At 30.5% G+C, this 15,176-nt stretch overlaps 4 protein-coding genes, 1 non-coding gene and 1 pseudogene across 6 annotated transcripts, besides 5 other annotated features; 1 reads left to right on the plus strand and 5 right to left on the minus strand.

Moving 5' to 3' along the window:
* Nucleotides 1-216: part of a mobile genetic element that runs on past the window's edge.
* Nucleotides 217-757: 541 nt separating this feature from the next.
* TVAGG3_0435480 (uncharacterized protein) lies at nucleotides 758-1,713 on the minus strand (the record flags this gene model as incomplete). Its single annotated transcript, XM_051233976.1, has 1 exon — nucleotides 758-1,713. A coding segment is annotated over one exon (956 nt), but the record flags the coding sequence as incomplete, so codon positions are not given.
* Nucleotides 1,714-4,254: 2,541 nt separating this feature from the next.
* Nucleotides 4,255-4,449, minus strand: TVAGG3_0435490 (Ankyrin repeat family; the record flags this gene model as incomplete). Its single annotated transcript, XM_051233977.1, has 1 exon — nucleotides 4,255-4,449. The coding sequence occupies one exon, from the start codon at nucleotides 4,447-4,449 to the stop codon at nucleotides 4,255-4,257; it is 195 nt and encodes a 64-aa protein (XP_051103707.1).
* Nucleotides 4,450-4,922: 473 nt separating this feature from the next.
* On the minus strand, nucleotides 4,923-6,407 carry TVAGG3_0435500 (proteasome regulatory particle assembly; the record flags this gene model as incomplete). The annotated part of the gene is made up of 1 exon (XM_051233978.1): nucleotides 4,923-6,407. One exon carries the CDS (start codon nucleotides 6,405-6,407, stop codon nucleotides 4,923-4,925), a length of 1,485 nt encoding a protein of 494 aa, XP_051103708.1.
* A 298-nt stretch (nucleotides 6,408-6,705) lies between these two features.
* Nucleotides 6,706-6,742: a mobile genetic element.
* A 295-nt stretch (nucleotides 6,743-7,037) lies between these two features.
* Nucleotides 7,038-7,075: a mobile genetic element.
* A 1,165-nt stretch (nucleotides 7,076-8,240) lies between these two features.
* Nucleotides 8,241-8,278: a mobile genetic element.
* Nucleotides 8,279-8,340: 62 nt separating this feature from the next.
* TVAGG3_0435540 (cell division) lies at nucleotides 8,341-9,336 on the plus strand (the record flags this gene model as incomplete). The annotated part of the gene is made up of 1 exon (XM_001297604.2): nucleotides 8,341-9,336. The coding sequence occupies one exon, from the start codon at nucleotides 8,341-8,343 to the stop codon at nucleotides 9,334-9,336; it is 996 nt and encodes a 331-aa protein (XP_001297605.1).
* Nucleotides 9,337-9,459: 123 nt separating this feature from the next.
* Nucleotides 9,460-9,539, minus strand: TVAGG3_0435550. The gene has a single exon. It is a non-coding gene; the product is annotated as a tRNA-Leu (tRNA).
* A 296-nt stretch (nucleotides 9,540-9,835) lies between these two features.
* Nucleotides 9,836-11,298: a mobile genetic element.
* A 70-nt stretch (nucleotides 11,299-11,368) lies between these two features.
* TVAGG3_0435570 lies at nucleotides 11,369-12,320 on the minus strand (annotated as a pseudogene). Its single transcript has one exon. A coding segment is annotated over exon 1 (952 nt).
* Nucleotides 12,321-15,176: the final 2,856 nt, after the last annotated feature.

Consider the following 15,176-nt stretch of genomic DNA (forward strand, 5'->3'; position numbering starts at 1 on the left):
TGATAAATAAATAATTGGAATTTTGATTAAATGCTTTAAAGATTCAAATGTATCATCTGAAGGTGAACCTGAACGGTTGATATAAATTAACACATGTGAATATGGGGAAGTGTTAGCAATAATGATAATTTGTTTTAATATCGTTAATGTTTTACCTTTATTTTGTTTACCAATTGCTGCAGTGATTGAATTTAAGTAACATTCAGAATATGGAATTTTCATTAATTTTTCCTTAGATAGAGCATTTCTATTATCACTCAATGCTTCATTAATCATATCATCTACGTATGTATTATATACTCCCGCTAATTCTTCATAAGGGGTGGATGAATTTAAATCCATTTAATCAAAAATAAATTTATAATTTTAAACATTTCTATTCATCAATATTTCATCATATGAACTTCTATACTGTGGTGGTGTACCTGTTGGATGATATTTCAAACCTTCATCCGGTGTCCATGTCCAATATGTAGTCCTAGTAAACCAAACCTGAGGAGGATTTGTCACCTTTGAACAGTAAGTGTCATTTTCACCCTGAATGATTGGATAAGCTTTCACTTGTACTGTAACTTGTGAGTTGAAAGTTTCTAATCCATCAAAGAATATACCCGCTCCATCACGTTGAACTGGAATAGTGCATAAGAATGAAGTTTGGTCTTTCCATGTTCTAGCTAATGGTGTGCCATTATCATCATTCAATGGTCTAGTTAATGAGTCCTCGTATTCTTCTGTGCATTCATTCACTCCATCTAAATCAGAAGCTTGAAGCATACGTGTAAAGAATATGTCGCCCACTGTGGTCATCGCTTGATCGGGGAAGTTTCTGGAATCTATAGTGACCTGAAGACCTCGAAGCATTGGATTTTCTAAAACCGTTCTTTGCATTGCATTCTTCGGAAATGTTAACACAACATCTGTAACGTTATGAAGAGCGTATGAGAAATCTGAGCTGATACCTTCAGGAGTGATGCAACCTCCATTTAGTGAACGAACGTCAATATGTTGAGCTGGAATCATGAATGGATCTTCCTTACTGAATAAACGTGGTATTGCTTTAACTGATTCTTCAATTAAACCGTATCCTGGTGTAATGCATTTATCCTCTAAAACTTCCATCTTTGTGCATGAAATAATAACGTCATCAACTGTTGCGTCAGCAGATGTAGCGGCTAAGCTTGTAATTAATTTGGTAGGAAGTCCGATTTGTTGGAATTTGCGATCATATTTATAAACATGATTCATAATCTTTTCATAATTTTCATCAGTTATCTTTTCATAAACGTAATTTTGTAAATCAGCAACTCTTAACGGGTCAACCTGACAAAATACTAAAGTATCCTTGAAAACATAATATTTAAGAATGATTTCACCAAATGATTTAGGATAATCATCGAACGCCTGAAATGCTAACAAATCATTTACCGGAATAATCATATCAAAAGTGACATCAACTTCTTCATTTGCTTTCTTGAAAACTTCTGAAGGGTCAATATATTTACCACATACTGAGTTATCATATTTTTGAACATTATTATATAACGAATGAACAAACTTTTTAACTTTCCTTTCTGATTTTGGTTTATATGTTGCAAATGCGAAAGATTCACGGGCGCAATCCATCTGAAGATAACCAGCATCACCTCTTTCGGTTTCTACTTCTAATTGTTTAAAGCTTTGATTTGATGATTTGTAACCAACGAATAAACGCATGCATTTAAAAGCGGCATCACATGTGAAAGCTTTATTTGAAACTAGAGTTGCTTTAACTTTGCGTTTAATATATGTGTCACCTAATTGGTTCACATCATGAGCCGGATTTGTAATTCTTAAATGAGTTTGTTTATCATCAAAATATGGAGTATCAGAGTCATAGCATGAACTTTCAAGTTCTCTATAATATCTTCTTCCGTCATTCTTTGCGAATATTTCATTTATCTTTTCGAATGAATGAAACACATTTCCATTAATCGGTTTAGTGTTTGGCACTAAATAGTTAGTCGTCATTTATTAATAAATAAAAAATCAAAATTAAAAGATGAAAATGAATTTTTAATTTTAATGAAATAATCAACTATGGCTGCAGGTATATTTAAGAAACTGTGGGATAAAGTAAAAAGAGGAGCGCATAAAGTTTGGGAAACAATGAAGAAAGGAGCAAATTGGATATTTAAGAATAAAGAAGCAATTAGTGACGTTGCTGAATCAATAACGCCAAAAGCTGCCCCAATAAGAGAAATATTAAATAAAGGAGAAAAAGTTTATCAAAGACTACAACCGATACTAAGATAAAAATAATATTTATTTTTCCACTATCTACCTCCTATTTTATTAAGTATTCCTTCAGCTATTCCACCAACTGCGTTACCTGCTTGTGCTCCCATCGCCGGATTACCTGCTTTAGTACCTAATACTCCTCCTATGATAGTTCCCGCCGTTTTCGCTACTGGTGCCAAAAAGTTTGCAACGGGTTTAATAATATTTTTATGAACCCAACCCGCAGCTTTCTTAATTCCATCCCATAATTTTTTAAAGAATCCTGCCGCCATTTCTGATTTAATATTAATTAAAAAATATATTTCATCACTTATATTTTAATTTTTATTTAATGATAAATGAAACCGATTTTAAAAATAAATGAAACAGAGGAGGAAGAAATAAATGAAAGTGAAAATGTTCAACAAAAAATAAACGTTGTTAAACCAATTACTGAAATAAAAATTTTTTCATCTGTTGAAGAATTTAATGATTATTATGCTAACAATAAAAAATTATTTGAAGAATTGACAACATGTAAATTGAATAAAATGTTTAAAGTTGATGGATTCAAAATTTCAAAAATAAAGGGGTGGTTAGTTTGAAATCTATTCCTCAATCAAGAATCACCTCATTAATGAAAATAGATGATTTAACAAAAAGAATAGAAGAGATTGAAGAAAGAATAAATCAGATAATTGATTTCATAAATTCAAATAATCATTAGTTTCTTAAAGTTCTATGTTGAACTCATCAAATTCTTCTTCATCATTACCATTACCTTTAGCGAGTTTATTTACTCTTTCAACTTTATCTTTTGATAGTCTATCGTTTAATTTTTTCTGAAGTTTTTCGTTACCAAGTTCTAAAATTTTACATGGATGATATTTAAACCCGTTAAATTCTTTTTCCTCAGTTTTAATCATTAATCTACAAAGAACTTTAGTGAGGTGGTTTTGTTGTTTAAACCATTTATCCTTAATATTTGTTATAAATTCAATATCTGGAATTAATTCCCAAATTTTTGAATTTTCGATTAATTTACCATCAAATGCAAAAGCAATAGGTTTAATATTAAACTTACCTTTATAAAATAAACTTTGTACGCAATCATCAAAATAAACGTCTACTTGTTTAACCTGGGTGAGGATTGGTGAAAGTGTATCCATTAATTGATTCACAGTTACGAATTTTGATTCACTCATTTCTTACGAATTAAAAAAATAAATTATTCAAAAATGTAAGACATGAATTTTTAAAGTTTATTTTTTAAAACTTTTTTTTTATTTCATTATGGTAGTGAATCTTTCATTCATGAAAATAATTATTTTCAATTTCTTCTTCTCGTTTATGAGGTCTTTGATTATGACTCCATTGATTCCATGAAATTAAATATTCTTTATCATTATATTTATACCTCATTAGCTTATTTTGGCTTTCATATTCATTTAATAATTCACAATCTTCATTTTTAAATTGAAGTTTAACCCATTCATGATTTAAACAATGTTTAATTAATCGCGGAATATCTGACATCATCTATATATAGCTTCTTTTATAAAAGATAAAATAAATTATTTTAAAATTAATGTTAATTTTTCGTAAGACATGAATTTTTAAAGTTTATTTTTTAAATTTTTTACTTCATTATGTAAAGGGTTTGTGAAAATTTCTTACGATTCTGAAAATTTTTAAATCATGATTTATTTCAAAACGTAAGAATAAAAAGCGTAAGAAACATACATTTATTTTATCGATTGTATGAAAATTACTTACAAAATCGGTCAATATTGTGTGAATTCTTACGTTTACAAAAAAAGTCACAAAACCCGCATACATATACTACTCAAAAATTGAATAATAAAACTTCTATAAACAACTTAAACAATTATCAAAATATTTTTATTTAGAGTTTGTATAAAATAATTCTAATAAGTGCCAATCATTAATCATCAAATTCCATTAGTCCATGGAAATGATTTTCTTTGCTTTCCTTTTCTATAATTGAAGAGCAGTTTTTCCGTAAATATCTTTGGCATCAGCATCTATTCCATTAGAAATCAGAAGCTCTCTAATTCCGTGATTTGAGTGTTTTGAAGCCAAATGAAGAGCAGTTCTCTCTTTATAATCTTTTGCATTGATATCAGCGTCGTGTGACAAAAGATCTGTAATAATAACAGAAAGGTTATTCATTGTTGCATAATGTAAGGCTGTTCTTCCTTTATTGTCTTTTGCATTGACATCTGCGCCACGTTCAATAAGAATTTCCCCTATTAATTCATATCCCTTTATCAAAGCATTATGAAGAGGAGATTTTTGTTCATGATCCTTTGCATTAATATCTATTCCAGTTGAAATAAGCTCCTCAATTAAAATTTCTACTTCATCTGATGAAACATAATGAAGTGCGTTTTTTCCAAATTTATCTAAGGCATTGATTTCAGCACCACTCGATATAAGAAAATGTATTAAATCAAAATTAGATGATTGAACTGCTAAATGAAGAGCGGTTGCTCCATTAATATCCTTAGCATTCACATCAGTTCCATTTGAAATTAATATTTCAGCTATTTTTACATAGCCAAATATTGGTGGATCATATTTATATTTATTCCAAAGTAAATATTCTGCTAAATAGTGTAGAGGAGTTTTTTCTTGTTCGTCTATTACTGTAACATCAGCTCCATTTGATATAAAAAGTTCAACCATATCATACCGATTTTTTGCGCTGCTTTATGAAGAAGTGTTTTTGAATTATTATCGAAAGTATTGACATCAGCGCCATGAGCGATTAGTAATTTGGCAATTTCAATATTTAGATCAACTGCATTGTGGAGAGCTGTAGCTACAGTGTTTTTCTTGGTATTGATATTTGCACCGCTTTCAAGTAAAATCTTGACGGTTTCTATGTTATCATAATATGTAGCATAATGAAGAGCTGTTTCTCCAAGTTCATTAACATCATTTATATTTATTCCATGTGAAATAAGCATTTTTACTGTCTCAGCACAGTCTGAAAGTGCTGCATAATGAAGAGCTGTTTTTTTATAATCAAATTTTGTATTAACATCAATACCACGCGATATAAGAAGCTCAGCAATATCTTTATTATCAGATTGTACAGCAATTTGAAAATTAGATTTGCAATTATCCATATTTATATTGTGTGAAATAAGAAATTCTGCAATTAATCTGTTCCCATATTGTGCTGCATGAAAAAAGGCTGAATAATAATTTTTATCACGTGTATTTATATCTACACCATGAGATATCAAATATTCGCAAAGAGATGGAAAATTGAAACGAACTGAAAAAGGAAAACACTTCTTGTAATTCTTTGATGTATCTAAATAAACTAAAAACGCTTGTAGATTATTATATTTATGGCAATATTCCATTTCGATTTTCAAATTGTGTTCGTTCATAAGATAAGTAACAAAGTCGATATTATGTGAAATAATTGCATATTCCATGCAGCTATCGTATGGTTTTGTCTCTTTCAAACACTCATTAATTATGTCCGGATTTCCCCCTAAAAATGAAAGTTTCAGGCAATTTGAATTAATCAATGGTTTAAACTTTGTTCTAAGAAACTTAAAACAATTGACTGCGCCATGATAACAACATAATTCAAGTAAAGAATATCCGTATTTTGATTCTGGATAAAATTCACTTTTCAGGTTTTGCCTTTCATTAAAACCTTCTTTTTCTGTAAGAGATATAAATAACTCTTTGTCATCGGTCATGATTGCACTGTGAATAGAATCTTTTTCATGAACATCTAAAGAAAAATTTTGGGATTCAAGCTTAACAATATCGTAGTCAATTAATATGCCGAATTCTTTATAAAGAAAGTAAAGAAAAGGAATTGATGTGTGTTTGGGGACTCTTGGGTGATACTCTTCATATAATTTCTTAAATAGGGACCAGTATGACTTAAAATATCTGCAATTGTATTTTGAAGCCGTTGAAAGTATTTTTAAGAGCTGAGATGGTAAGAACATTTTAGATTGTATCAATTCTCTTTTGATAACTTGGAAAATATTGTTGATTTCATCTTCATTGTAAGTATGTAGTCTGTACAACGAATTAAAATTATCGTTATAATCTTTGCTTAACTGCATAAGCTCATTATATAAATCGTTAACCATTGAATTTAAAAATCTAATGGTCATTATTAATAAATAATGTTGTATTAATAATATTATATGTAATGACTACTTTCCTATTATCTAGGAAATGAATTCTTTAAAAAAATTAGATATCGATAATAAATCTTTGTAAAAAGGTGATCATTTCAAATTAAAGCATGGATATCTTTTATAAATTCTCTCTGATTTCCCTTTCAATATAACCCTTAGAAATTCCGCACAAATTATTGAGAAGAATTCAATTATTCAGCAATAATAGCTAAACACTAACTAATATTAATCAAATATGGATAAAGTGTAATAAACAGAAATTCATCAAAAGTGACAGCTCTCAATTTTTTGACATTTGTAAATTCTAAATTGAATGAGAAAAATGAAATAATACTAAGCATAATACAATATTCTAGATTTAATTATAATTAGGAAAAAGTTGGTTTTGAGAGTACTTTTCATAGGCATATAGAATGAAATCTTCTGAAAAATAATATCACATAAACTCATATTATTTTCTAATATATAACTATTTTATATAAAAATCAAATTCAATGATCTTAAAAGCGAAGGATAAACCTCAAAATTTACGAATATAATGAGTGGGAATATAATGCTTATCTATCATAAAACCATATGTGTTGTAAACAGAAATTCATCAAAAGTGACACCTCAGAAAAGCTAAAATATTGAATTTTTGGAACTTTTGATAGAGCACGTTTTTAAATATTAATTAAAGTAAATGTATATTTTGTAAAGATTCTTTTTAATAAAAAAGTAAAATTTTGAAGAAGAACACAAAATCTTCTGAAAAATAATATCACATAAACTCATATTATTTTCTAATATATAACTATTTTATATAAAAATCAAATTCAATGATCTTAAAAGCGAAGGATAAACCTCAAAATTTACGAATATAATGAGTGGGAATATAATGCTTATCTATCATAAAACCATATGAAATATCAATTTTTGCTTTACGCCTAATTTTTGACGACAATTAGCAAAAAATGTTAAATGTTAACACTCAGTCCATTTGAATATGAAAAATAAAATTGACTTTGATTAAATGTTTTTATTTATCATGCAATTCTTCTTGCGACCAAAGATTTGAATAAAAGTTCAAAAAATAAGATAGCTTAAAAAATAATATACGGTAGTGTTTACTAATAGATAAATAGTATATAAATTCTATTAAAATGGATTTGATCCAAAAAATATATAAAATTTGATCATAAATAAAATCGTTTTAAATTACTTCTTCATTTAAATTATAACATTATTTTTGGTTTTATATTTTTTGGATCAAATCCATTTTAATAGAATTTATATACTATTCATCTATTAGTAAACACTACCGTATATTATTTTTTAAGCTATCTTATTTTTTGAACTTTTATTCAAATCTTTGGTCGCAAGAAGAATTGCATGATAAATAAAAACATTTAATCAAAGTCAATTTTATTTTTCATATTCAAATGGACTGAGTGTTAACATTTAACATTTTTTGCTAATTGTCGTCAAAAATTAGGCGTAAAGCAAAAATTGATATTTCATATGGTTTTATGATAGATAAGCATTATATTCCCACTCATTATATTCGTAAATTTTGAGGTTTATCCTTCGCTTTTAAGATCATTGAATTTGATTTTTATATAAAATAGTTATATATTAGAAAATAATATGAGTTTATGTGATATTATTTTTCAGAAGATTTTGTGTTCTTCTTCAAAATTTTATTTTTTATTAAAAAGAATCTTTACAAAATATACATTTACTTTAATTAATATTTAAAAACGTGCTCTATCAAAAGTTCCAAAAATTCAATATTTTAGCTTTTCTGAGGTGTCACTTTTGATGAATTTCTGTTTACAACAAAAGATAAACAATATTTGTAAAATAAGTGTACGTTTAACAATTATACGTTTATCAAAGAACTATGCGCAGTTCTCACGCACTAGCTGGACTTTCATCACATCGCATTCTTGGTGAGGCATACAATAGATTGCCTCTATCTAATGTTTCGAATGCAAGAGCTATTCATGAAGAAAAGAACCAAATCCAAAGCGCAAGACCAAACTTATGCAGATCACGTTCCGTCGAAAAGTTTTCGCATAAAGAATGTTCATTTGGTGACCCAAGCAATCCATTAGACGTAACAGAATATCAGCACATTATTTGGCGCTCATTATGTCAGAACGAACTTTCCGAAAAGCCAATTTCATTAAGACAAGATGAAATAAAGTCAATTGATCGCGGAATTGCTTTTGATAATATGTCCCATGTCCATTATCGCCTTGGACTTGGAACAAACGGTCTTTACATTGCTTACGGTATCATGGACAGATACATGTCAATAAAATCGCTTCCAAAGAACAAACTTAAGACATACAGCTGTGCTGCACTTTTCATTGGCTCAAAGGTTGAGGATTATCATCAACCGCGCATTGGAGATCTCATTCGCATGGCAGATCACTGCTTTGGAGAAAATGAGCGTTCTTTTTCACCAAAAGAACTCTATGCCGCAGAAATTGATTTAATCAATACCATCGGCTTTGAAATCACATTCGGAACACCTCTTTTCTATATTACTCAGTTAATGCGTATCTCTGGACAAACACAAGAGCTAGTCTTACTTGCAAGATACATTATCGAAATCATGCAAACAAGCGATCAGTTTATTGGTGTTAAGTACTCAAAGCAGACTGCTATTGCTGTCATGGTTACAAGGATTTTAAGTGGTGATAGCCGTTGGACAAACGCATTAGCAGGTTACACAACTTACTCAGAATCAGATCTCTACAGCTATGCTTTGATTGTCAGAAATATGCTCGCTGACCAGAATTTGATCTCTACACGATTCATGAGAAGAAAATACGGAACAGAATTGTTCCATTGCGTTTCTCGTGTTAAGATTCCATCGAATTTCAAATAATTGTTACGTGTTGTGATTGAATAAACATATTCTTTTGTATCCAATTATAAAAAAATGTTCATGGTACGAAAAAGAACAGGATTTTGAGAAGAGGCTGTTAGAAGAATTTTAAAAATTAAAAAATGGTCACTCTGGGGTTCGAACCCAGGCCCTCGCGGACCAGTGCCTTAAACTGGCGCCTTAGACCACTCGGCCAAATGACCTTCACATTTATTAAAATAATTTAAAATATACCAACAAAAGATAAATCTTAATGAATCAAATCGAACTAACAAATTGCCTGTGCATTAAGAATAAATATGTCATTATTAATCTATCAACTTATGATATCATAGCATATTTAGTAAAACTCGAATTCACTCCAAATTGAAATCGAAATTTTTTTCCCATCTTATATTTTTAATTTTTCACTTAAAATTTCGAATGAATTATTTGTTCTAATAACAATTTTGGAAAATACTTTGGTGTAGTTGAATCCACCAAAATGACTGTCAAACACGGGGCGGCGACAAATTTGCCCAGCCAGTAAAGTATTCAATTTTTTTGCATTTTTTTTAAACTTCTAACTTACATAGGAATGTCTCAAAGACAAATAGTGCATACAGAATTAGCAAGATAAAGAAAGATAATCATAATTATACCTTAAATTTTTTAATATTCGCATTTTTAGTGTGCAAAATTTTTAAACATCTATCTAACAATGGAGCAATTTAGCTCCATGTACAAAAATTCAAAAATAGCATTACAGCATCCAAAGCTGATTTTAATAGATTATAGATAATCATAATTATATACCTTTAAAAGTTAAATCTTATATTTTTTTTAAAAAAATCAAATAATTATAAACTTTAATACATACAGCTTAAACCTTATACTTGTTTTCTCTTGTGAGAAAGCAATCTTACAAAGCTAACAATCCTAAAAAATAAAGAATTAAATTAATAATAATCTAACAAAAATTTCTCTCTTTATCCTTTTGCACTCTTTATATGCAACTCAAATCCATCATATATTCCATAATACTCTTGCTCAAACAATGACGAACAAACTGCTATTCTCATTTAATTACAGACCAAATCTATTCAAATTTCTGAATTTTTAATTTTCATTTCAATTTCAAATGGAATTAGAAGAAGAAACTATCTTTACTGTTATGGATCTTTGTAAATTTGGAGTTAAACAAGAAATACAAGCACAGTATGGATATGGTGAACTGTCAGGAAAAAAGTCTCAGATTTCATTCCACTGCAAATATCCAAAAATGTCCTGACACTTTTAATGTTGCAATCTTGGATCAAAATAAATACAAACTAATCAAATAGTTGAAGAACATGATCATTCCGCCCCAAATGACAAAAGTCAATATTCGTCTGTCTTTTATCGCAATATTTAGAACATTACTTCCACAGATGACAATCAAAGAGCGATAGCATGCTAAATGCATTCAAAGATCTTGAAATTCTTCTTAAGGTCCGTCCATTCCAGAGATGTTCGCTCAAAACCACGTGCAATCAAACGATTTGCAGAGAGAATACATGCTCTTCAAACTAGATATTCTCCTGACGATGTTGTGTTCATTGCAAATCTTTGTTCAGACAGTACAAGAAGAATCTCCAGATATCTCATTGCATTTGAAGTCTCAGACAATAATATGTGTTTCTATTACGCGCCTTTTGAAGGCAAAGCTTATGCGCATATGTATCAAGACATTTCATATAGACACGCCTATAAATTGTTGCGATCAAACATTCCATTGTATGCATTTACTGGCAAAATCAAAGATTTTCACATTTTCCCTTTTTTATATTTCTTTTGTCCAGACACTTATCAAAACATTCAAGTTTGCGTGTGCGCCTATCTCAGATGGTAACAATTGAGCCAGAATAATTAGCATGGACTGTGCTCCACAGATAGCTCAAGCAATAGAAGAAAGCATTCCACAAGCTCAAATACTTTGGTGCGTGTTAGATACGTAAAACAGTTTGACAGAAAAGTGATAACTTTACGTGTCAAAAATATAAAAAGTGATATTTTATTCATCATTATCTTCTTCATAATTTATTTCATATTCTTCTTCATATCCACCTTCATATTCTTCACTTTGTCCCTCCTTCTCTTTTTTACCATCTTTATTATCGATTTCTTCTTCCTCATCTTGGAGTTCTGGTATTTCTCTAGCATGTACTGATCCGGAGAAAGTCTTGGTAACTCCATCAACGACCCATTTGGCAGGCATTCCTGGTCTCCAAATGGGCCCCTTCATCCATAATTCATTTGGACTATAATTGATTTCCTTCCATTGAGAAGACGTGTCGGTAGTGCGGCATGGGGCTTGGAGCTATAGGAATTGACCCAACTCTGAATTTTACTCCATGTTAGATTGCGGTTTTCTATATTGGGCCACAATCGCTCAATCTTACCGTTTTGGTAAGGGCAATGTGGCCAATATAGACATTTCGAATTCCTTTGCATCTCATCGCTTGTAGGAATTCACTCTATTCTCTCCTCCATTATCAGCCATATGGTATGAGGGGGACCAAAACGTTTTATGGCCCGCTCAATTACCTTAACGGTCTGATTTGCATGTTTGAGGAGAATGCTGCCACTCCAAAACCATTCTGGTACAATCATCTATTACTCATACAATATTCACTTCTGCGTTTATTGGAAAGTGAATGTCAACGTGCCAGATTTGATTTGGAAGTAAAGCCTCGTATCTTGTTCCTCCCTTTAGGTCTCTTGGGTCCCGTGGACGTGTTAATCCAAGATGATAAAAGCCTTTTCGACCATATGCCTTGATGGAGCCTGAGGTAGAGGGAGGGAAGATATTTGATATTTTGTAAATTTATAGCATATGGAGTAGGGTTATCATCTTGATTAATGTCAGCGGGGATTTCTTTAGAGTAAGATTGAGAGGTTTCACGTTGCACATTCTGAAACCAGTCCTGTGTTGAGCTCATAACTGGAAGCAGGCCATCTTTCATTCGAACAAAATCTTGTTCATGCTCATGGGCGAATGCTATATCTTATTAAGCCTAAGGTAAGTGGGGATGATACCATGTCGCCCATGTTGTTCGAATAAATTGAGAATGGCCTGCATGAGATCATCAGGAACTGGTTGTTTGGGTCTACCACGGGAAAGTGGAATATCAACAAACTGGTCGTGCGGACGAGATTGAGGATTAGGAGGGTTGGACGTTGACTTGATTGATCGGAACTGATGGGATTAGGAGCAATTTGATTGTATGTACCAGATGATTGGTTTGAAGGAGTGGCTTGAGGATTTAACTGTTGTGCACTACTAAGAGGAGATAAACCATTGCTGGGTTGAGCTGTTGTTGTGCACTATTAAGAGGAGATGTACCATTGCTGGGTCTGAGCTGTTGTTGGCACTAATAAGAGGAGATTACCATTGCTGTGGTCTGAGCTGCTGTTGTTGTGCACTACTAAGAGGAGATGTCCATTGCTGTTGTGCGCTTTGTTGTTGTGCACTATTAAGAGGAGATTGTTGTTGTCATGAAAAATAGTGTGACTTCACTTTTGACAAAAAGTGACACTATTTCTGATGGTTTTGTCATTTATTTGTCAGATTTATAAATGGATAAATATGCTGTAAATCAGATATTAATTAAAAATATTTAAGATTTATGTTCGAATTGAAAAGCAAAATGATATTTTTTTTAATTGAAAAACGTTAATATCTGATATTTTGAAGTTTTTAATTATTGTTAGTATCTTAAATTATTGAATGCATACGTTTTTTATGTCTCAATTTTAAAAAATTGTGAAGAATTTAGTTTTTTGGAGATGGATGTTTAATATTTGTGAGTGAGAATGCAAGCAGGAGTTTGGTACTTTAAGGCTAGGTTGAGATAGATTCCCATTATATTATCTGTAATATATTGTTTGAAAATTCAAGATATAAAAATATTATTCAAAAAAATTTTATATTTTTAAATACAATAGGTGGAAATATAGTACAATGAGATAGCAATGATATATTTTATAATGGGAGGTAATCTGAAGATAAGTAGCAAATTTTATGCGATTTTGATTGGGAGTTGGAGGGTGTGAGTACTATAGCATGTAATAGTATCTCACACCCTCCAATTCTTCCTATGGCGCCGAAAAATTTTTGGTGAAATGTCGTCGCATTTCACCAAAAATTTTCGGCGCCATATAGAGAACTATAGTCTGCGAGGTACTGATTCTATCTATGTACCTCGCAGACCATAGTTCTCAGCCAAAATGGCTAATAATTTGAGAGTCTATATGATAATGTAAAAGTTAAAACATTCAAGTATTTAAGTATTTCTTTAAAATATTAAGTTTTTTATTTTTCCAATAAAATTCTAATATCAAATATTTTTATTTAACGATTAATTTTATTTATATTTTTATAGTTTTTTTTTAAGAAAAAATATTGTTAGGGTTTTATGGATTTTCAATTAATACAAGTAACTAATTCATGAATGTATATATTTCCAAGTTTTTAAGGTGCAACACTTTACATTTGTAAATGTCAAAAATGAAGTCACGCTATTTTTCATGCATTACAGATGTACCATTGCGGGTCTGAGCGTTGTTGTGCGCTATTAGAGGAGTAGAACCATTACTCTGTGTAATTTCTTGTTCTTCCAAGTTTCGATTCAACAAGATCTCATCTTTTGTTGGTAAGACTTCAATGCAATTGTAGAATTTTCCTTATGGAATATGTATAAACTTGTAAATTCTCTGGACGAGTGCTTGCAAAACTCTTCGATAGTAATAAGACGAAAGCACAGAAGGCTTTTGTAGTAAGTTTACTTGTTAATGCAATTACTGATGTGTACCATCGCTGAGTGGAACATTAGCTAATAGCAACGATAGCTTTGATGTTGGTGTAACCTGGTTAGAGATTGCTCTAGCCAGTGAAAGTCTATTTGGGTATAAATATCCAAGAGAATGAATTTTGAATAAATAAATAAATTGTGAACATTGAATAAAATATGAAAATATAAATAATTTGAAAGATATTATTGAAAAAATATTTTTCACAAAAGTTGCATTCAAATTGTAAATTTTTTAAAAAAATCTTTAAAGTGAAGAAAATAAAATTGGACAAATGAGAAAACAAAAAAAAAAAAAAAAAAAAAAAAAAAAGGAAGCGGGGCTTCCAGGCCTTCGTGGTTCTAGCCCTGGGATGAATGAGTATAATGAAGTTTTTTTTTTTCTTGGGGGATGGCTTCCAGCACTTTCGTGCCTTCTAGCCCCCGAAGATGTTTAGTATAAATGAGTTCTTATATACGGGTCTTCCAGGAGCTTTTCACAAATTATATATGTTTTCATGTTTTTGCAAGACTTCTTCGTAAATGTTTTGTCAAGACTTCTTCGTAAATGTTTTGTCAAGATTTCATCGTAAATGTTTTGTCAAGATTTCATCTTATGTTTTTTTCAAGACTTCTTCGTAAATGTTTGTCAAGATTTCATCGTAAATGTTTTGTCAAGACTTCTTCGTAAATGTTTTGTCAAGACTTCTTCGTAATGTTTTGTCAAATTTTCATCGTAAATGTTTTGTTCAAGATTTCTCGTAAATGTTTTAGTCAAGCTTCTTCGTAAATGTTTTGTCAATGATTTCTTCGTAAATGTTTTTGTGTCTCAGACTCTTCGTAAATGTTTGTCAGATTCATCGTAAATGTTTTGTCAAGACTTCTTCGTAAATGAGTGTAAATCCGACAAAAATAATATGTTTTATGTTAGAATGTTAGATCTAACACCTTTTCTAACATGTTTTCTAACATCGTAGAAAACTCTTGAATTTTCATGAATTTCATCGTACACTTTGACCGAGTAGTTTTTTG

This window comes from Trichomonas vaginalis, chromosome V (genome assembly GCF_026262505.1).
Source record: "Trichomonas vaginalis G3 chromosome V, whole genome shotgun sequence".
NCBI lineage: Eukaryota > Parabasalia > Trichomonadida > Trichomonadidae > Trichomonas > Trichomonas vaginalis.